The following is a 23,153-nucleotide window of genomic DNA, read 5'->3' as shown; positions in this document are numbered from 1 at the left end:
TGGTTTCTGTAGTGTGCAATTTTTCAGTTAATATTTATTCTCTTACTATACATCAAAAACAGTCCCTCAAAGGGACTTACACTCTAATGGCAGAAAAGAATTTACAGGAATTCAAGATAAGTCAATTTCTTCCTTTTAACTGCAGAGTGTTGAAACCATCTCTGATATTATTCAGCATTGGCTAGAACTTCATTAGTTGCTCCTGATGTAAGATTGGTACAGTTTTCTTTCAAGACCAAAAAGACATCATTTAGGCCAATGCAACATCATAAAAAGTCTTCTGGTGGAAACCCCCTGTTGATAAGCCTTTCTGTTTTGGAGAATTAACAATGACAAGATTTTCAAGATGACTGCCATGGTGGCCATATTGGGTATCAGACTTGAACCATCATGAGAAGCCTTTCAGTGAAAATCCCAAGCTAATATAACATTTCATCCACAATTAAAGGAGAACAAGATTTCAAGTAGGCTGTCTGAGCAGCACGATTTTCATTTCGGAAGTAGACATAATAATAAGTCATTTAGTAAAAACCCATGTTGATATCAACCACCATTCAGGAGAAGTAGTGATAATATGATTTTCAAGATGGCCACTGTGGCAGCCATATTTGATGTGCAAGTGGCACCCTTTTCATTTAGGACCAACTAGACATTACAAAAAGTATTTAATATTAAATGGCAATATTAGTTTTCATTCAGGATGAGTAGCCATAACAAGATTTTCAAGACTGCTACTGTGATGGCCATACTGAATGCAAGATCAGAACTATTTTTGTTTAGGACTAACTATATACACATCATAAGTTTTTGGGTGAGAACCACATGTTCATATGACCATCAGTTCAGAAGGACTTGAGATAACAAGATTTTCAAAATGGCCATATTAGATGTAAGATCTGTACTATTTTCATTAGGGACCAAGTAGATATCATAATTTGTCTTATGGTGAAAATCCCATGTCAATATGGCTATCTGTTCAAGAGATGTAGCAATAACAAGGTTTTTAAGATGGCTGTGGTGGTGGCCATAATGGATGTCAGATTGGCACCAAACATTTGGGACCAACCAGATATCATAATTCTTTAAGTGAAAACCTAATTCTGATGTGACCATGCATTCATAATGTGTAGCAAAAACAAGATTGACAAGATGGCCATAATGGAGGTCTGTTTAGGTCCTACGAAGTAGACTAACTATGAGATGAATTTGTGTTTCAATGCAAAACTCCAAGTAGTGTAAGAGAAACAGTAACAAAACTGTGCTACTGGACACAGATGATAGACGACAGACCATCCAATTTGCTATTCTGGTCTTAGACCATTACAGATAAAAACTGAAATCAGCAGTTTTCATTCTGGAAAAAAAAAGGAAATAAAGAATTTGTGCAAAGCTGAACCTGTATTTAAGCAACAGTACTTCAAAATATGTACCACAAAAATTTGATTTCTTAAGTTACAAATAACTGACATCTCAAATACAACAAAATAATTTCAGCAATGGGTTCTCATGGTTGTTGAAAAAATACCAAAGCATTCCACTGAAAGTAATGCTAATATGCAGCAATGGATTCATCAATATATGAAAATGTTTAACAATGTCAAGATTAGGACCCTGCATTGGTTATTAATGAAAGGAACATTATCGTGTTTAATTAATGATTCTCTGGTTACTGGTATGAAAAATAATATTTTCAAAATTCACAGCTCCATGTATAAATAATGTACATCAAATGACACTTAACATTGATCAAGTGTGTCCAGAATTTCAAATGACCCGTAACACTGATCAAAGACCAGAACTTTCTGAGTTGTTCTCTGTCCTCTGGTAAACTTAAGCAGCAAGTCGGAATAAATATATTCCCTGCTCGTACAGCATGGACATACTGCCATTTCATATGATGGACATCAATTCAAGAACAATTTCTGACCTACTTTATGTGGTGATATTTCTCGCAGGTAAAATATACAACCATTCTGTGGGAGTATCTTTTCCGGCTTGAGGTGGACAAACTTTTAACCTTTACACTGGTTCTCAATTTTTACTCCAGCACATTTGCTAGTTAACTACGTTAACTATATTACCATGTTATGAGATTGTAAGTTGCTTTTTTTTACAAACTGGACTTCCTACTATTGCCATTCATTTGAATAAATATTCTTGAATCCCCCCCACCAAATTAATGGGTCAGACAAACTTATTTTCAACAACACACCTTATTATCAAACGTTTACATACCCCAATATCCAGTCGTATAATAAAAAAAGGAACTGATCAACATCTAAATGTGTCTGGTCATTCCCAAGCCAGTTGAATATATAACAATCATTCTGGTTATGATTACCTTTAAACTAAATTTTTATAGAAAAATAATTGTGAGGTATCTTTTGGACAGGTAAAAGTTCTAACTCTGAGTGCTGCACACACATTATATATATATAATTTTTACTCTCTTATGAGGACAACAACAAATCAAAGTTGGCATTTTTTGGCCACAGAGTGAAGTATGGCAAGCTGAATAGTTCTACTGATCAAAATAATTCATACAATTTGAAAGAAAAAAAAACATCTTGATTTATTCAAAACTAAATTTAAACAGCCATCAGTGATCGGAGTAAAACAGATAAGATGGCTATAAATATTGCCAACTTGATCATTATAAAAACAAACTAGACATTAAAGCACACAATAAATCACTGAAAAAAGGATTTACAAAGCACTGAAAGATTTAATACATAAATATCTCACAATGTGTAAGCATCATTTTGAAAGACTCCTTCATTTTTTGCACGTAATTATGAAGATTTATGACAAGAATACCTAAGAAAACAGGATTTCTAAAACGATAGCACCACTGAGTTAAAAACTGCTAATACAAGAATCAAGAAATACAACTCCAAAAAAAGAAAGAAAACATATTCATTTTCCTGCCTGCCCTACTGAAGGAAACAAAGGTTTTAATTAGCACAGATATCAGCTGCTACACACTAGATACAAAATAAGGTGCTACCACACATGTTTACGTAAATCGTTACAATAAATATTTTCCAAATACGTTTCCAGAAAGCAAACCTAGTTATAACGTATTCTGATACCCGCAACTGCGTATACAAGAAAAAGATGCCATCTTTTCTTGCTCCATGCTCGAATTTCTACGACACTCGTCCACGACAATGAAAAACGCTTGTATTTCCTCCAATTCAGCTCTCAATAGATTGCTGCAGCCAGCTGACTGCATAGTCTACGATTTTTACGATTTCTGCGTCAAAAATGCCCCGAGAGCAAGAACTCCCACTGCCCCAAGGCAAATGCTTCCCAGCGACGGCCATGGACCCTCGTCCTTTTTCTTGTCCTGGGACTTGTAAAACTCAACAAAGCGCTCCTGTAATTAAGAAAAAGACAGAATTTTACCATGCATGTTTATGACAAAATTGTGATAGAAACTAAATAATAATAATTCCCACGAAACAACAAAGAAACAATTAAAAAAATTCAAGGGAACAACTACCGAAACACGTGTATTAGTCGATTCATTTACAAGTCTACCTCCTATTCAAGTGCACAACAATGGCTTTCTTCTGACTCTTATATAAGCTGTGTGAATCCTACTACGTTAAATGCCAGCATAAACGATGCTCCTTCAGTTGTCAATAACCACAGACTCTGGTTAGAAAGTAAATATTTTAAAATCAATATTATCTGTTTCAATTATGGGAAGAACTAGCAATCTCATCATCACTAACTTCCCTGGTGTACAATATATTCATACCATGGTAGCATAATATGCATGCTTGACTTATAAGTTAACAAGTAAAAGGTTTTTATTAAAGTTATTTTTGCCTTATAAACAAATATATGTTGTGCACGCTGTGAACGTTCTTAGTAAGTTTCGGGTATACGTCGAAGTTTTACGTATGTTTGGATTATAAGTCAAAGTTTTTAGTACATTTCGCTTATATCTCTAAGATTTCTAGAATGTTGGGCAAATAAGTCTATTATTGCTTTCGTATGTTTGGCATACAAGTCTAAGATTTCTGATATGATTGGCATATAAGTAAGTTTTTTGCATGTTTGTCAGTCATGTCTACGATTCTGAGTAAGACTTGCTTCTTATATGCCTGCCTGAGAAGTTAAATGTTTGAAGCATGATTCAAATCTAGACACAAAGACACGGACACATTACTTCAGAGACAATATATATATATATATATATATATATATATATATATATATATATATATATATATATATATATATATATATATATTACAGATTTGCATAGTGAGTACATAGTTATAACTTGTTCTACATCGCGAACCCTTTAAAAATAAACTGGACCGCAATAGATGCCTTTACCGGTGCGTACATACTTTGAACCCTCAAGAAATCAGATGCTTGACCTATACTTTCAGTATTTTAAACTAAACGGGTTTATTGTTTTCTGGCAGCGCATTATTTTGTACCGAGACGATGAAAGTGCCTTGCTGATATGGGCTGACCCAAGGTCTGGTCAAGATTCCAATACCTTAACCAGTGCGTCACCACCGTTCTCTCTCCCCAAATGTTTGTGTGTTTGCATTTTCAACGTAGCTTTAGCAAATTTTTCAGTTATATATCTGTTTGCAATGTGGCAGTTCATAGTGATTTCTAGCACTGGGGGATCATGCCACAGTCAAATCAAACAGCACGATGTTCCCACTCAGTCGCATCATTCTGACACCAGGTCGACAAGTCCTAACACTAATCTCTTAATGCTGAGCGCCAAGCGAGGCAGCTGTTATTACCATTTTTATAAGTCTTTGATATGATTCGGCCGGGGTTCGAACTCGGGACCTCCCGCATCCGAGGCGGACGCTATAACAACTTGGGCCACCGAAGCCGTCCAAACAACTGTATCAGGGTGTTCAATAGTGAGAATCCTGATGCCCCATTTCTTGCTTTAAATTTTCAGCTGGACAGATATGGCCCTACACCTGAAACCATTTCCAAACTCCAACAGAGAACGTCATACCAAAGACTTATAAAAAAAAATGGTACTATCAGCTGTCTCGCTAAGAGGTTAGTGCTACGACTGGTCGGCCTGGTGTCAGGATAATGTGACTGGGTGGGACATTATGATATATCTATGTTGCATGATGCCCCAGTGCTAGACATCACTACAAACTGTCACAGTGCAGACATCGTAGCGATATGACTACAACATTGTTAAAGCTATTGTAAAAATCCAAATCAGAAATCGCATATAGAGAACACTGTATTCTGTGCCTTCGCAGGTTTTCTAAAGCACAAGTCTTGATGGTGAACACAGGTAACCGCAGTGACGTACTAAGGGTAAATGTCGCCCGGGGCGACGATGAAGGCCCAAATGCATTTTGGCGCCCCAAAACCACTGGCACCCGTGGTTTTGGCGCCCCAAGACCTCTGGCGCCAGGTGCAGCACCCCTCCCCATCGTTATTACGCAACTGGATAACTGCACACCTTTGTTATATCTCAGTGTCAGGAAAAATAGCGGAGACATTTTTACCATCTCAGTGTCACACCTTGATTCAGAATCTCTCAGAAGAGATTTAACAATTATGCTTAACAAAATGTCCTTGTGATATTATCTGCCAAAGATCACTTCATACACTATGATATTATTCTTGAATAAGCCTGTAAATGGACATCTTCGCCAACTTAGGTTCCAATAACCCTATCTACACCTTGGCGGATCGAACAGCTATACTGGTGATTTGTCTTAGCGACATCAATTGGATTTCATGTGTTGCCTCCCTTACTATATATAATGCCAACTAATCTATAGCGTGGTGCATTGTACATCCGCCGAAACGGTGGTTGCAATTGACCTAAAAAGCATACTTTGTAAGATTAACATCGAAAGTATAACTATGTACCAGGGGGAAGCCATTACAGGTGTATTTGAGTGAAAGGTATTTGTGCAAACACGGACCGACACTGGACAACTGCTTATTTATCAGTCCATTCACATTCTGTGCTCCCCTTGTCTCGACCATGTAGGAACATCCAATGAAATTCACAGACCCGAATCTCAGAAATATCTGCTCGATATTCCAAGGTGTAGGAAGGGTTATCGGAACCTTGGACAGCAAAGATGGTAAATGGACTATAATCAATATGTAATCATGACTGTACGCATTATTTCCACACAATCTGCAACTTACTAACGTGTCGTAAGGGTAAACCCGAGGAACAATCTGTTTGCATTTTGCACCAATGAACATGAATGATCTTGAAAAACACGAGCTTCTCGAAGAGATTAACGCTCTAGTTCCTAAAGTGTCCGAAAAGAATTTCCTAAAATTTATGACCAAATAGAGATAAACAGTTTTATTAATATTTTTATTATGTATAATGCACATTTATTAAAGATATAATAAATATAAATAAATTTGCAAAAATAATAATAATTTATGACGAATGTTCAATAATTACTAAGCTTAATATGTTCAAAAAGAATTTCCTGGAATTCAAGATAATACCATGTCCTATCTTTAATTACAGTTGGTTGAAACCAAAATTAAAAATGTGTGTGTCCTGATACCGAAATAACTAAATTTTAATTCTAAAAATAACATGGACAGACACAAAACAACTTCCCTTCCATATAACATGTCTTGCAATAACAAAACACCCTCCCTTCCATACACAACATTCCTTCCATATATCATGATTTGTAATGAATGAATCCCCTCAGCCCCACCCCCCATGTCCTAAATTATAAAATTGCCTTTTGTCACGAGATCACACAAGTTCAATCGAATTGATATAAAACCTGCAATTACTAAGTTTAAAAGTATAAGGTGTAAGAATTAAAACTGAAAACTTCATGCGAACATACTAAGAATGAAATCGCAATTAAAGCTCAGAAACATAACCTTGGTCTTGCTTCGTGATTATTAGATACAAATCTGTAATACTGTACAATACACATATAAAAAGAATTGCAAAAAAATGGCAATATCGCGCTGGAAAAAAACCATTGCAACCGCACATAATATTATGCAGACGGACAATTTACGTGTGAAAAATAAAGAAGAATTCCATATATACATGTAGACTATATATAGATACAAAATATAAGTGTTCAAAATTAGAAAGAAAACAAACACACAAGAACGTTGTTAATATTATTCCAACACTCACACATTTATATGGCGCTTCATTATAAAACGGTTCCTGATATAAGACGAGGATAGTGATGGATCTCGTTTTATTAATAGTGAAACTGAATGTATTATGAAGAGAAAGCACCCAAAATATCGTGTGAAAACCGCTGTTTCTTCTTAGAAAAATGGTGAACTTGATTTTTGACCATTGACCCACAAATCAGTATGTGTTCTTTTCTCATAAGGTCGGCCATTTATAAAGTATGGTCAGATTATCTGGTATAAAAGTCGGGTCATTGTGTGTAGAAACTGTTTTCCTTAGTTCAGTCCAGTGACCTTAACTTTTGACATTTTTTAGCCCTAATCCATAGAGTTCTCCCTCGCTATCCCCTGTCCCTTTTAGACCGCAGTAGCTGAATTAATAGAGTATCGTTCTTGTAATACAATGGTCACGGGTTCGATACCCTCCCAGGCTAGTCCAAGTCGGTTGTTTGTGTACTTGGGAAAGGCACAGTGGAGAACTCGAGTCAGTATGCGGACACACAATATGAATAGAAGGACATATGTAAGGAGCTCAGCTACCGTGGGTATGTGAGAAAGCCTGCCAGTAGCTTCTCGTGGGTCGGTGGTTCTTCCCCCACCAGTTATACTGGCCGCCATGTATAGCCTATCTTGTGCTGAAAAATGGCGTTACACCTTAGAACAACAACAACAACAACATATGTAAGGATGGACTGAGAGACATCAAAGCTAGAAACACTCCACCTACAAAAAAAAAAAACGTCAACTCAAGTAGTTTTGAAGGCAGCCCTTCATTATCATGGGCTTTTTTTGTGGGTTTTTTAAATCTCTACGAACCGTGCTCCCCTATCTGACACAATGGAGGAAAACAAAACAAATGTGCCAGTAACTGCAGGCATGGTAACAGCGTCATTAATTTGTGCACTCTGTGGGGTATCAAGATCTGACCTCATAAATCTTATATGCAAGCCTAAGTTTTAATCCAAATGGTGGCAGTGCAAAGTTCTTTTTTTTCCCCCTTATTCAATAAAATCATGATCCACAAAAACTATTTTTTTAATTGAAAAAAATTCAAGGACAATCCATGGTTCTCCAAGACCTTTGTGGCCGTACACCAGAAAAATAGTAGATATCCTTGGAATTATGAAATGACAATGAACTTGTCAAGTTTAAGGCAAAATGTGAAGCATGTATCATTGTGAAACAAAAGCGCATTGTTTCAAGTTCAAAAAAAAAAAAAAAAACAACCCCGACACCACACACATAAAACTATATTTCTATCCATTATAGTTCCCCAACAGTTCTCTGAAGAAATTAATTTTAATTTAACCCTGACCTGAATATCTATCAAGTGCTAACTCGTGGTTCATAAGTAAATCACGTGACAAAAATGGCCTTTTGTTTTAACCTTCTCATGAACCAATAAGAACAACACAAGAAAATTGCAAACGACATCCCCACATAAACAGATATTACAAATCCCAGTTTCTCCAAGGTTGTGTTTACATTAACGATAATAAATCTTGTGAGGCAAAAACAGCTATAGCATATATACGAAAATGTTATGCACATAAACCTGATTAACTCAGCAGTTAGCCAAAACGATAAAAAAAGGAGAGGGATGGGGTGTTGAAAACGTTGGTAACAAAGTCCAAAATTGACCCAGCACTGAAATCCCTATGAACTAATTTTTTATCTTTCTTTTTTATATGATTTTCTTTACGTGATACTGTAACATCTTCAGCGCCTGAGTTTTTACACTGGTTGGCGTATGACAGTAATGTCACGTGCTTTCTCTGCATATGTCTCGTATTAAAAGTTCAGTTGTATATTTGTTGCTGAAGTAACCACATTTATTTAGGAAAAATCTTAAAGTTAAGTTTCTACAGTGAGCAGCTCCTTACTGTGTACAAAAACAAGATTAATTTATTTTCCCGAAAGTTCAGCTGGAAGGAATCTAACTTTGAGATAATCGCTAAATCTTGCAAAATCTAGTCTGAAAGGAAGGTCACTCGTTTAATCAAACTTTGTGAATCTCAAACAATGCTGCGAGAAAACATTTTTGGTGTATGGATCAAAAAGTAGCAGATTACAATTTTGCAACATTTTTATTCACCTTTCCTGCGAAATCAACAAATCAAAGTATTGAGATTACTCGTTTCTGTTAGGGATAAGGTAATACATACTAGATTAAAAACGATCAAGGGGAAACAAGTTGCAACATATTGATATTCGCGTTCCTTTCATGATCATAACCAAACCAACAGCAATATTCCCTTATAGGTATGTAACTTTAATTGTAAACGTTTAAAGTAGTTTTTTCTCTTATCTCTTAAAGAGAACTGATGCGAAGAATTCTTTTAAAAAAAATCAATATTCTAAGAAAAATGTTTAAGCAAATATTTGACTTTTAACAAGCATTTTCTACTGAAACGATTATCTATCGTTTTGAAAGTGCAAAATAACCGTGGAGGCTGTGAAACTATATCAAGTGATTGAAGGAATTGGACTAATCGCGTTCCCTCTGGATTAAAACTTGAGCCGTGTTTCTTTACAAATTTTAACTGGGCTTTTAATGTTTAAAGAGAAGAATAAAACAGTAGAGCTAAATAAAGAAAGCGCCTTAGTCTTAGAATTACAACATATTCTTAGTGGCATACATTAAAGAGTTACACAGCATACAAGGGCTTCAAGAGCTGAATCCATCCAAGCCAAAAATGATATTTCTACCACAAGTCATCAAAAGTGTTAGTCAATTCAGCGAACAAAAGTTCCGTGAAGTGTGGTGTTTCGTATTCACACCATAGCGGGATGTACGACCAAATGCATATGACGTGCAAAAACTGTAAGGATGAGCGCTTGGGAAATGCCACATTTAACCTTTTTCAAATTTGATATTTCAATACAGTTAAAGGTCAAAGCAATTCAAAATCAATTAAATATATTATCACTTGTACACTTTCTTTGTTGATAATCCCCGAGTAAAGGTTATTACGCTGGAAAGTAGGAGATAAATGACCTGTCATTAAATGTAGCATTTCCCGATGAATTTTTCTTTCTACTGATTATTGAATAAAGAAATGTACACAGCTGTTATCCCCATGTCTATCACTGTTTCTTCGTGATAAGTCAGCATATCCATTTGCAGTTAACCAATCATATAAGTGATTGGTTCTTTTCAAGGACATACAGGGGCTACGTGATTTTTATATGTAAACATCAACACGTGATCCTCTATTTCGCACTTAGGCATTTCCAAAATTGCGAAATACTTAGTATTAATAGTGATGTTTAGAGATAAATCTCAGAGTTTTGGGCTTTTAAACTCTTGATATCAAGTTGTTTTCTTCTGTTGTGACTAATTTTGAGTTTTTGAGTTTTATTTTAATTTTTCGGATTCTAAAAGATTAATTCGTTCCTCTGGAAATATTTTGTGCTCATACAGAATTCTTGAACAAAGACATTTCTTACAAATTTTATTTGGATTTCCAAAACCGGAGGATTAATTATTGTGTTTCTACAAGGATCTCTAGACTTCAACACAGTATATGTTACAGCATAAGTCATCACCTTCCATCTTAGAGTCTTCGAACTTGAAATCATTAGATCATTTTATTATTAGGACTTCTAAAATATTATTCGTGGATTATTCTTGGATTATTTTTGGATTTGATTCTTGAAACCGTAGGTTATTTTTTATTTTATTTTTACAATATTTTTCCAGGGAAATAAATTATTGTATCTTTCAAAGCTTCTGGTTTTCACTTTCTTGTGTTACTGTTTATTCGAGCATAAACATGTAACATAAGCTGATATCTGAAACATCGCATCATATATCTAAACAACATAAGTGTATCTCATATATCACTCATAAATGATCAAAGAAGCTATTGGATAAATAAGATAAGCATGGTTTTCATAATCTTAGCATGCAGAGAGATGCAACGTCTAAGCTGCTGTACCAACCTAACAAGATACGAAGAAGACGAGATTAAATAGTCAAAAGTAATAAAGCTCCACGAAGGCCATATGCTACAGGTACAGCATGGTTGTCAGATGCAATCAACATAATCAAGCTAACTTAAAGCATTCCTTAAATACTAGTTAATTTGGATACATTATTCATACTAATAAGCAGCCTGTTTTCAGTGGCAATTAACAGTTATATTAAGATGGTATGCGAGGGACCACTCTATCTTAGACCGTTGTCAGAACCTGACATTAACAACCCACCCAGTGGAGTATATAAACCTGATATTAACAACCCACCCGTTGGAGTATATAATCCTGATATTAACAACCCACCCATTGGAGTATATAAACCTGATATTAACAACCCACCCATTGGAGTATATAAACCTGATATTAACAACCCACCCGTTGGAGTATATAAACCTGATATTAGCAACCCATCCACTGAAGTATATAAACCTGATATTAACAACTCACCCATTGAAGTATATAATCCTGATATTAACAACCCACCCAGTGGAGTATATAAACCGCACATATTTATCAAAGCAGTGCCCTGAAGATGGAATTAAGGAAACTTTCACAAACTACTCCAAGTAATGGGCACGTGTTCAGTACAGACCTGATCCATGCAGGTTACATCTTGTGTTTGAACATTTATTACGGACCGGACTGGAAGGGGGCCTCCCGTGATTTAAAAAAATAAACGAATTCCGACTGTCAAATGGCTTGAAATAAATAGTCTTGATGTGATCTTTAGCAACAACAAAAAAACTTTATGTTCATATATATAGTTAAAATAAATAAATTATTCTGAAGTAAAAGCAAACACCTCCCCCCATATCCCTGGTGTAATTTCTTATGAAATTCATACAGAGATTAAACAAAAACTATGCTTTAATTTATTGTAATGTTATCGGTATCACGCAGTATAAATTTAGCAGCGAAATTTAAAAAAGCTTTCGAAATCGCCTGTTGAAAAACGAAAGTTGTTACTGATGTTACTGAGCTGCATTATGTTTGTATTCTTGGATATGACCAAGAGTTAGGTTTGGATATTTCAGAGGACAGAGGCAGCCCCATAAGATCATATAAAAAAATGGTTCAAAGTGCAATGGTTAAATCTGAATCAACAAAAATATTTCTTATTTACATTCTAAGATGCATAACCACAAAAGAAACCGATGTCAGCGAATACTGGATTAAAACGTGCTTGAAGTATTGACGTTTATTTATCATTTACTGGTCTGTTTTATTTGTTATAAATGTATGCAGCTGTTATCCCCGTATGTGTCGCACTTTACTCAAGCTGACGAATCAACATACCCTGTTCCAGTCAGCCAATCAGATGAGTAGACGGAATTCATTATTAGTATGCACAAATATTACATATCTGATATTCAACATATTACATAGCTGCTATTCGAAATATCATATGTATGTTATTCGAAGTATCACATATCTGCAATTCGAAATATCACATGTATGTTATTCGAAGTATCACATATCTGCAATTCGAAATATCACATGTATGCTATTCGAAGTATCAGATATCTGCAATTCGAAATATCACATATATGCTATTCGAAATCTCATGCACACATGATATATGTATATGAGGTCAACTTGTCGAATTTACCACTTCTAAAAGCTGAAAGAGAAAATAAGGAGCTAATGGGTAAGTAAGATATGCATGATTTTTATAATCTTGTTAGGCAGATGGCAGCAACATCATAAGCTGCTGTACCGCCCGAATAAGAGGCTGAGAAGATAAGATTAAAGAAGAGTCACAGGTAATAAAACTCCACGAAAGCCATAGGTATAACAAATTCATGCTAACCTGAAGCATCCCAGAGACACAAATTAATTGGGATCAATTATCCTTGCTTAGTACTGCAACCCAACTGGACATAAAGCTAATACACAGCTTGTTTCACTGGCATATCTTTGAACCTTTCCAACAAAAATGCTTTTTTGTGTGCATTCTCCTTACAATTAGAAATGTTAAAATTTAGTTTAGAATAAAGAAAAACTGCTATTTAAGTACTGGTAAAGAGTGCATGCATATAGCTAGAGTAAATACAATTAGTTTTAAAGTGTCAACATTCAGATGAGTTTAGAGAAAAAAAAAATATTTTTTGATAAAAGTCCTTCAATGGGACAGACGCTCTGCTGGATGAAAGGAATTTGTAACAATTCACAAGAAGTTCGTTTCTGCTTCCTTTGATCATTTGTAACTGCTAAATACTGGAATTTCAAAGAGTCTTGAGAACTTCCAGCATAGTAAATTTTTTTTAACAAAAATGTTGTTTTATGTTTCAATTACTATGCTCACAAGATAACTGCTGCGTAAAATGTTTCTCTAAGTATTTTACCTTACACCTGCTTTCATGGCCAGAAGACCACAGAAAACAATTAAATCATATTTCATCGACACGAAATACCTTAAAAGCATGAACACATCAGACATAATAAAGCTGATGTCAGAAGAATGCAAATGTATTTGCGTTGCCTCCTTAAACCACCCAAAATCGATGTCAACAAGTTAACCCCTGTATTGTTAGTATGCTAATCGGTGTGATTAAAAAGTGTAGCTATTTCTCTATATGTGGGCGAGTTTAATTAAGTCTGGGGCTAAATGTTGATTTTTGCCATAAAATGTTGAAAATGTTGATTTTTGCCATAAAATGTTGATTTTTGCCATACAATTTGGAGGAGAAATCGACTTGATTACTGTTACAAACCATGTTTTATAAAATCTTGAATCCAAAAATTACGGTTACTCCAACCTCACATTGAAACCAGATTGTGAAATACCGAATCAGAATTTATAATTCAGTAATTATTATCACGTATTGTTATCATCTACGCTTTTAGAAATTTGCCAGCTGGTGTTTTTGCTGTACTACAGCTGGCTGGTTAGTCCAGGCTATTTTCTGTCTAATTATGGCTTTCTGAACTGGCTGCGCTGGTACGAGTTCTGGCACGAAGACCGGATCCATTCCAAATACAAAGAGAAGATAATAACTAGTATTCTTGCATGCAAAATGTAAGCCAGAGGACAAAGCCCATTTATGGCCCTGGTGTACTTGGATTTTTAACAGTGAGAATGTTTAGAAACAGAAATGAAGAGTTTTTGCAAAAGTAAAAAAAAAGTTTTTCCAGACAGTATTTAAAACTCGTCTTGTAAGTATTTGTGCTAAAATCTGAAGTAGCAAGGCAAGAACTTTAACTTCATTGGCCATTCATGAAGTCTTAAAACAATATTTAATGCAATTAGACCACTGAGTCTACCGCTTTAAAAAATGTTTAAAAGACATATGAAACCATGGGAAAGTCATGTTCTGTGTCAACTTGAATTAAATTAGAGATCTAGATCTGACAAGAACCGATGAAGGTTCTTGCTCCTGTGACCTTTGGGATTTCCGGGCCACTTATTTTTAGTAACCTATAATATAAAGCCTTGCACTGCGTGTTTGGGGGAGTTATTGTTATATACGTTATATTCTGAATGACGCTTTTCTCTACCTAAATGTGAAATGATTGGTGAATCGAAAGGACAACAGGCCATGCTCTCGTATCTCCCTTATGCCCGTGATCTTGATTTTATTGATGTTGCAAACGTTACTGGCTATAAATAGTATAATTTGTCATGCCATCTAAGTTTTTACAGACAATCAATCCATAAAAAGCATCGCTCATTTTTTCCCCTTTATTTCTTTAGTGTAGAGACATTGTTCTTCTTAAACGTCTGCTCAATACCTATGAAAATTATAATTAATTTTAATGCAATATAAATTATTTGTCAACCTGAAACAGCCATTGTAAAAAAAAAAAAGAAAGGTGTACATATAATTACGGACAATACTACCAGTCGGGGGGGGGGGGGGGCTCGAGTGGCCGAGTTGTCTAAAGCGCTCTCCGTTACGGATCACTGCCATCTCACCTCTGTCTGCGTGGGTTCGAGTCTTGGTTTCGGCCAATGTGGATATGTGAAAAAGCTTGCCAGTAGCTTCTCGTGGGTTGGTGATTCTTTCTGGGGTTTTCCCGGGTTCTTCCTCCACCATTAATACTGGCCGCCATGTATAGCCGATCGTGTGCTGAAAAAATGGCGTTAAACCCCACAACAACAACAACCAGTGTTGGATATAATGTGGCTACCTCTTCCAAAGCTCAATGTACGCACAATGAAGGTATTATACTCTGAATTAAAAATCAAAATTTTCCCAAAATATACTCAGGTTATGCCTGAAATGTTTGCTATACTTTGCATACATGTAGCTACTAATTGGATTTTTGGCCAATAACAAAAATGACACTTGAATAGTCCCTTAGTAACAATTTACAAGTCAAGAAAACTTGAATCCCAAAAGTGTATGTATTGTGTACCAAATATGCATTCTTTTTTAAATGTTGTTCTTCTTTTTCTGTGGCTCAAACAGTCTCAGCAATATAAGCTTGATCAATGGCAAAACATTAACATATCTAGAACGTTTATATCCTTCTCACAAATTTTATAAGTTCTTGGGGCTGATCGATACAGACATAGTGAAAACAAAACAATGCGGCGCCATTGGATTTGAAATGTTCACTATAACAACTGACCACTCCGGTGGCTTCATGGTTAGAGTGTCCGCCTAGGATGCGGGAGGTCGTGGGTTCGATCACCGGCCGAGGCATACCAAAGACTTACAAAATTGGTACAAACAGCTGCCTCGCTTGACGCTCAGCATTAAGAGGTTAGTGTTAGGACTGGTGTCAGGATAATGTGACTGTGTGGGACATCATGCTACATGTCTGCGGTATGATGCCCCAGTGCAAGACATCACTATAAACTGCAACACTGCAGACATCGTAGCGATATGACTGAAAAATTGTTAAAGCTACGTTAAAAATCAAAATCAAACACACACACACACAATGACAACTAATAATTGAGGCGGGCCAATCAAATTCTTTATAAGAGTGCTATGTATGTATGTATGTATGTGGTTTAAAAGCACGCCAGCACAATACCAGCTATACGTGCCGATAACACGCTAAGTTCTACAACTGGAAAGCTAATCCTTCCAAATGATGACACTATGAAATACAAGATAAAAGATAAATACCCACGTTTAAATTATGTAAAAGATTAAAAATAAGGATAAAAACAGATAACATCCTTCAAATACAGAGTCAAAATTTGTTATATAAACCACATTCCCTAAAAAGTTATAGATTTTCCCTGACGCTGCATCATCATATTGGTTCTTAACTGTGTTCACATAAAAGAAAACAACAAACTATCTTACAGGGTGAACGGCAATACATTCGCCAATAATGTGTTCCACTGTCAGGGTATGCCCTCATAATTGATGTACACCCTTTTGGAAGTATGCATGTGTCAGGTATATGTGTCGTATGGGTGACTGCGATTTGCTCCACACGATGAATAACACTCTTCCAAGATGGGCTTATGTCATGAAGCTTGTTTGTGAATTTTTCATTCCACATATTCGGTCATGTATAAAGAACATGCCGATTTATAAAATATTTTTTTGTCAATGCGATGAGGCAGTAAACATTTCTGACTACGTTTTACCGATTATATGAACAAAATGTGTTTCTGTTGTTGTTGTTATAGGGTTTAACGCCATTTTTCAGCACAAGAGAGGCTATACATGGCGACCAGTATTAATGGTGGAGGAAGAACCCGGGAAAACCCCGGAAAGAACCACCGACCCACGAGAAGCTACCGGTCGGCTTTCTCACATATCCATATTGGCTGAACCCGAGACTGTGTTTCTATAAGATTTTAAATATAAAAGGATGTTATCAGCCCTTTTATCACCCTTCATATCAATGCGATTAGGCAGCAAACTGCACGGACTACTTTTTTCACAGATTATATGAGCAATATATGTTTTTGTGATATTTCATAAATAAAATAGTTGTCAAACTGAAGGTTCTGCAAGGGTTTCAGTGTGGAAAGAGAATCCAAAAATGTGATCAAATTTCTTTACTCAGGGGTTACAATGTAGTTTAAGGATTCTGAGTATGCATGTAGTTTCTGCGGTAAAAATGTAGGCTTTATCCTGTAACAGTCACTGGATGGCCCGTTGAGTGAAGAGCCTTCATTTTTGTTCAAATGACTGTGCTCCTTATTATAAATCATTCCAATGTAGCCATCGAGTATATGCTTCTTTATAGCGAAAACGTCTTATAATGGTGTACATGATACAGGTAATGTTACTATCATCTAATGAAATGTGTGTGTGATTTGGATTTTTAAGGTAGCTTTAAAAAAAAAAATCAGTCATATCGCTACGATGTCTGCAGTGTGACAGTTTATAGTGATGCCTAGTACTGGGGCATCATGTTGTAGACATATAGCATGATGTCCCACCCAGTCACATTATCATGATACCAGGCCGACCAGTCCTATTACTAACCTCTTAATGCTGAGCGCCAAGCGAGGCAGCTGTTAGTACCATTTTTGTAAGTCTTTGGTATGACTCGGCCGGGGATCGAACCCATATCGTCCGGCATCCGAGGCGGACGCTTTAACTACTAGGCCACCGAAGCGGTCACCCTAATGAAATGGGGATCCGTTATTATAATCGCACTATAACAGAACCGTGTTATAGTAAAGGGACTTAAAATGAGGAAATAACATATGCCATTCAAACACTAACTGGAACACTTCCGGGCTCAAAATCTCACTACATTCCAACGCTCTCTGTGATCTTCTGGACCGTTCTATCTTGTAACTAGCATTCAACAGTTGGACTGTATTAACGAGTTCAATTTGGATTGCTTTGGTATTTTACGGCACAGCAAGTACATGTATGTTATTTAGAGTCGACGCAATTGGAGTAAAGTACCTGGCTCAACTATGGAGTATAAATGAGGCGTAAAAAAATAATTAAAAAAAACATAACAAAGACAGAGTGGAAGCAAGAGATTTACAACCTGGGGAAAAGTGCTCTTAACTGCACAGAAGAAACATGCTACATGGCAAATGAGGGACGAAACTCTGGCATATTTAACAAAGACAGTGAAACAGATGCATTGTTACCATTATCTTGACAAAGAAGCTGAACATAGAATTCTGGAAATTGGTATGTCTGATTTGTGTTCAAGCCACCGAATTTCTTAAAGGCTAAGAATGAAGATTTTGCAAAAGCTTAATAAAGGAAATATTCCGAAATTAAAATGCTTTGAGGAAAAGTGCATGTGATATCTGGAACTGATTCCGCTATGTAAATTTTTAGTCACATAATATCTTGATCATTTCCGTGTCATCTAACAACGATCATCAGTAGTCCCACATATAGACAATAAGAGCTACCAGAACACGTAGTATATAGCGGTCCTTTTGCTGCAAACGTGTGGAAAGAACATTCCTGTAAGGACGTTCCTAGGGGTGGGGTGAAGGCATGAGAAAGTATATACAAGAGCTGGCCATGCATTGCATGTCAAACCGGCACCTAAGCTTCGATAATGAGAGAATTTATTTCGCTAGAAAAGGAAGAAATACTTCGACACTGATGTTAATCTAAGGTGTGAATGAACGTACCGACGGACACGCACAAAAGACAATCAAAATGACTGCCATGTCGAGGGTCCGCCAAAGGTGGGCTGGAACAAACACACGAGTTGAATGACAATCAATATATTCCTTCATTATTTGTGAAGATAGCCTAGCCACCTCTTGCTCTGGCTACATTATAGTCCTTGGTACTGACAATCTCAACATATGTACATCTTGATCTATTAAGCGATGGCCAGATTTAAACCAACTTGGAATTCCTATTCTAGGATTTATCAATACTGTTTACAGCACTGCCAGGGGCTATTATCAGCAGCTATGTAGTTAGCTGATAGACGTGGGAGGCATTTATCGCTTCACCCTGGATGAATGCGTGTTCCTTAATTCACCAGACCATTTAATAAGGCAGATGGCCAGGTCCAAGGATCCTGATTAGATTACTTTATTTTGGCCATCTCACTTAACCTGTACAAACTCGTTTCCTTCATATCCTGATGTCAATATCATAATATATTTACCCAACGGCGACCAAGCGATGTCCACGGACAAAGTTCTGTTGATTCACTGTAATTATCAACAGCTGTAACAACCGATCCTTGAAGAAAACTTTATATTTAGTGTAAATGTTAAATGCAAATTACTGGTTGTAAAATTGGACCATGAAAGGAAACTTGATTGGATGTAAAGGTTACATGTAAATCACTGGTTTATTGTTGTTGTTGGGTTTAACGCCATTTTTCAGCACACGATAGGCTATGCATGGCGGCCAGTATTAATGGTGGAGGAAGAACCCGGGAAACCTCCGGGAAGAACCACCGACCCACGAGAAGCTACTGGCAAGCTTTCTCACATACCTACAAAATCACTGGTTTAGAAAATTAGACAATGAAATAATTCTCAATACAATTTGTAATGGAATTAGGTTTAAGCTATACGATTTTCTACAAATGAATGGACAAGACGGACGCATTTTACTGAAGAGGAATTTTCTCTTGTATGACGGGATAATGTTTGACACAAAAGGATGTGTGTGTGTGTGATTTTGATTTTTAACGCAGCTTTAATAGTTACATCCCTGCGATGTCTGCAGTTTGGCAGTTTATAGTGATGTCTAGCAATGGGGTATCATGCCGCAGACATGTAGCATGATGACCCACCCAATCAAATTATCCTGACACTAGGCCGACCAGTCCTAGCACAAACCTTTAATACTGAGCGCCAAGCGAGGCAGCTGCAAATACCATTTTTATAAGCCTTTAATATGACTCACCATAGGTTCGAACCCACGACCTTCCGCATCCAAACTTCTTGTGCAAATGTACTGACCACCCCCAATCATCCCAAGGCTTGAAACCTCTATTTAGGAGTGCGCGACATTACTCAGGTACATATGCATGCATGTCATGATGGGAAAGATAATATAATAATCCCTGCCATTTCTTTGCAAAGCGTAGTAATAATTTGTCCTTAGGCACTCAAGTGAACTAAAGAGATATACATACTGGACGGGTACAGGACTATCGGGGACAGAAACCTTTCAAAGATGGCCAACATACACTGATTACTCCATTAGCTGAAGCACGGATCAATATTTTCTTTAAAAACTGATTATTTAACATGACAGCTGGCCAGGTTCCAGGTTACCTGATCATGTCAGCCCTGACCATCTAAGCTATACAGTTCAGTGTGCACGTTACAATATAAGGGACCGACCATTATTTTCCAACCCCCACATGGCTTGAAAAAAATCTTGCTCTGATTTGTAGGGAAAAAAATCTCCAACTTTTTCTATCCATTATTTTAAGTAAATTATCTTGAGGCAAGAGAACAAACCAGAACCTGGTTTCCAAGGAAATCTCACGCCTTCATACCATCCCTTGCAGAAAATTGGTTCTGCCGGTCCCTATGACAATATAATCATGCATCTAAACAACAGCTACAAGCTGATGCTTGCTTAGCCGCCGTGTGCTTAGAAAAATCGATTGCTCTACTGACTTGTCCTTGAACAGTGGTGAATACAAAATTTGCAATAAAATTTACCCCTGTTTAGAAAACACCGATCCTTTACCTCTGACTGATTGCTACAATTTAGTATCCTATTTATCCCATTTAATTTTAGTACCATGTTTATCCAACTATACACCCATGTTTGATCATAACCCCAGTTGAAAAGACCTTCAGGAAATATTCACTAAAATTATCTTTGCATGATTAAAAGATGCTCCTCTCACCCAATACAGACCGGCCCCCTTGGCTGATATCATCTGAATTACTGAAATAATAAACTTTCCTTCCTTGTATTTTTCTAACAGCTGACATGAGGGTGGGGGTATTTTACATTAAAGGTTCATGTACATGTAGAATAGAGCAGTGATGATCACCATATCGGTGTGGAAAGTTCTAAATCGTTACATATGAATGACCTTGTAATATGAGGTAACTTCTCTTTCCTGAACTAATATTACTTAATGAATGAAAAATACTTTAATTTTTTTTATAAAGTATCTTTTGATACAAATCAAGTTAGCAATGTACATGCTTTATCACTGTAGTGAGTTTTGATCATTCGTGCACACTGACCGACTTTGTAAAAACTAATGACAGCAATTCAGTTATCTACTATAATGAATGAATGAGTAAAATACTCCAGCTTTAGGCCTATTCAATGAAATCGAACCAAGACCTAAAATTCATAATAAATCTGACCTCACTGATAACACAGTCCCTACAATGGATTTCTTATGTGACACAAGGAAAATAAGTGTACACATAACGTTTCCTCTGCAAAGTTCACTTACATGCTAATATCCATACCCAAATACCATAATAGTGTCTGCCATCTTTGAAATTTCTGTAAACTCCTATAAAATTAACATACCATTATCTGACCTTTTATGTTTGACAAGAGTAACGTCATATCCCAGTCAAATGCAATGATGAACAATTTCAGTTGCATTAAGTTGGGAATAATTAGTAAAACTCTAAAATGTTGTTGTTTAATGTAATTTTTTCAGCATATAATAGTCTATATATGGTGGCCAGTATAACTGGTGGAGAAAGTACCCAGAAAAAGCCTGGTAAGAACCACTAACCCACAGAAAAACTAGTGATAAGCTTTCTTACATATCCACACTGGCCGAGCCGGAGACTTGAACCCACGTGGACAGATGTGAGATATCTGTAAGGGCGAGTGTCCTTGACCACTTGGCCATGCTCCGTAAGGTAATACTGATGGTTTTACTGGTGAAACTGACATTGTTCTGGTTCCATCCAATCAGAAGTCGATATTCCTTCATTTGAGAGACTGATTTATTCTGCATTTCCCTGCAAATTGTATCACACACTATATACTCACCAATAAGTCTGGTCCAACAGCGAACAACATAGACCTGAACTGCTGTCGTGTAATGTGCTGGCAGATTAGGGTCCATGCTGTTCTACTTGATAAGCGAAAAAAACTGCATAGACCCAAATCTGCCAATGCTTTATGCAGTGGCAGATCTGGATCTATGCAGTTTGTCAGTTGGATCCATATACGGTACTTTAATGACAACTGCACTGTTGAAAACAATGGGGTGGGGTTGGAAACATTCATGCTAAGAAAATCAATATAACAATTTAATTCCCGCCTTTTGGAGCTTTATTTAAAATTAGGTCAAGAAATAATTAAGTCTGACCATTGTACATGACACTGAATAGGATCACAGTAAACAGAATATTTTCACCTACCAGAAACACTGCAAAATTCCAAGTACAGGTTAATTCTACATTGTACATATAGGTTTCTGTGTTATGCATGTTAAGTATCCAAATCAATGATCTTTGGTTTCCAATAACTGGTCACGTGATTATATTACAAGACAGATGAAACAGTTTATATGTTTATCATTTTCTTCAAAACTGACCACAAAATACTCTGTCTTACAAAATTTCCTTCTGAGTGATATTTTGTGACACTTTCAGAGATGACATTGAAAAAATCTACGGTGAGGAAAAAGAAACCAATATTTCCAATTAAATAAAAGCACCTAAAGAAACTATTTCCCAAGATATATCTATAGCAAAATAATTTTAATTGATCGATTTCTGAGACTAAATTTGATAATTTTAGCATCAAAAACCGTCAACAATGTGAAAATATTATCAAAGTTGACTGTATTCAGCATTTAACCTTCCATTAAAAAGTGGTGATTCGTAGTTTCTTAAAATGGTGCCATGATTACTTTTTTCATTCCAAAATACTTAAACTGAACTTTAATATATATACATGTGATTTAAAAAAAAAACGGTGTCAAGAACCTGTTCAACAAAATTTCACTGACTGATGCAATAAATAAGCCACAAAAGTTTATTACACTTCAAGCTAACTTTTAAGACATAATCTATTGATAAAATCATAAATTGTCTAATGGACTGGGACTTTAACATGTGGATATACAGTAAATCAAAATCAGATACTTTCATACACCCACACGATAATGGAAAAAAATCTGGCACAATG

The 23,153-nt window shown here is 36.2% G+C and overlaps 1 protein-coding gene across 1 annotated transcript in view; it reads right to left on the bottom strand.

Annotated features, from left to right (window-relative positions):
• Nucleotides 1–1,379: 1,379 nt before the first annotated feature.
• Nucleotides 1,380–23,153, bottom strand: part of LOC149779636 (bcl-2-like protein 2) — a 36,852-nt gene continuing 15,078 nt past the window's right edge. Inside the window, exon 2 of the mRNA XM_089940434.1 lies at nt 1,380–3,379. Within this exon, the coding sequence (XP_089796560.1) occupies nt 3,248–3,379 (132 nt within the window). The 3' untranslated portion in view covers nt 1,380–3,247. The remainder of the gene's footprint in view (nt 3,380–23,153) is intronic.

Source organism: Sinohyriopsis cumingii, chromosome 17, assembly GCF_028554795.1.
Source record: "Sinohyriopsis cumingii isolate HCF-2022 chromosome 17, ASM2855479v2, whole genome shotgun sequence".
Lineage (NCBI taxonomy): Eukaryota > Metazoa > Mollusca > Bivalvia > Unionida > Unionidae > Sinohyriopsis > Sinohyriopsis cumingii.
This window is presented reverse-complemented; position numbering and strand designations above follow the sequence as displayed.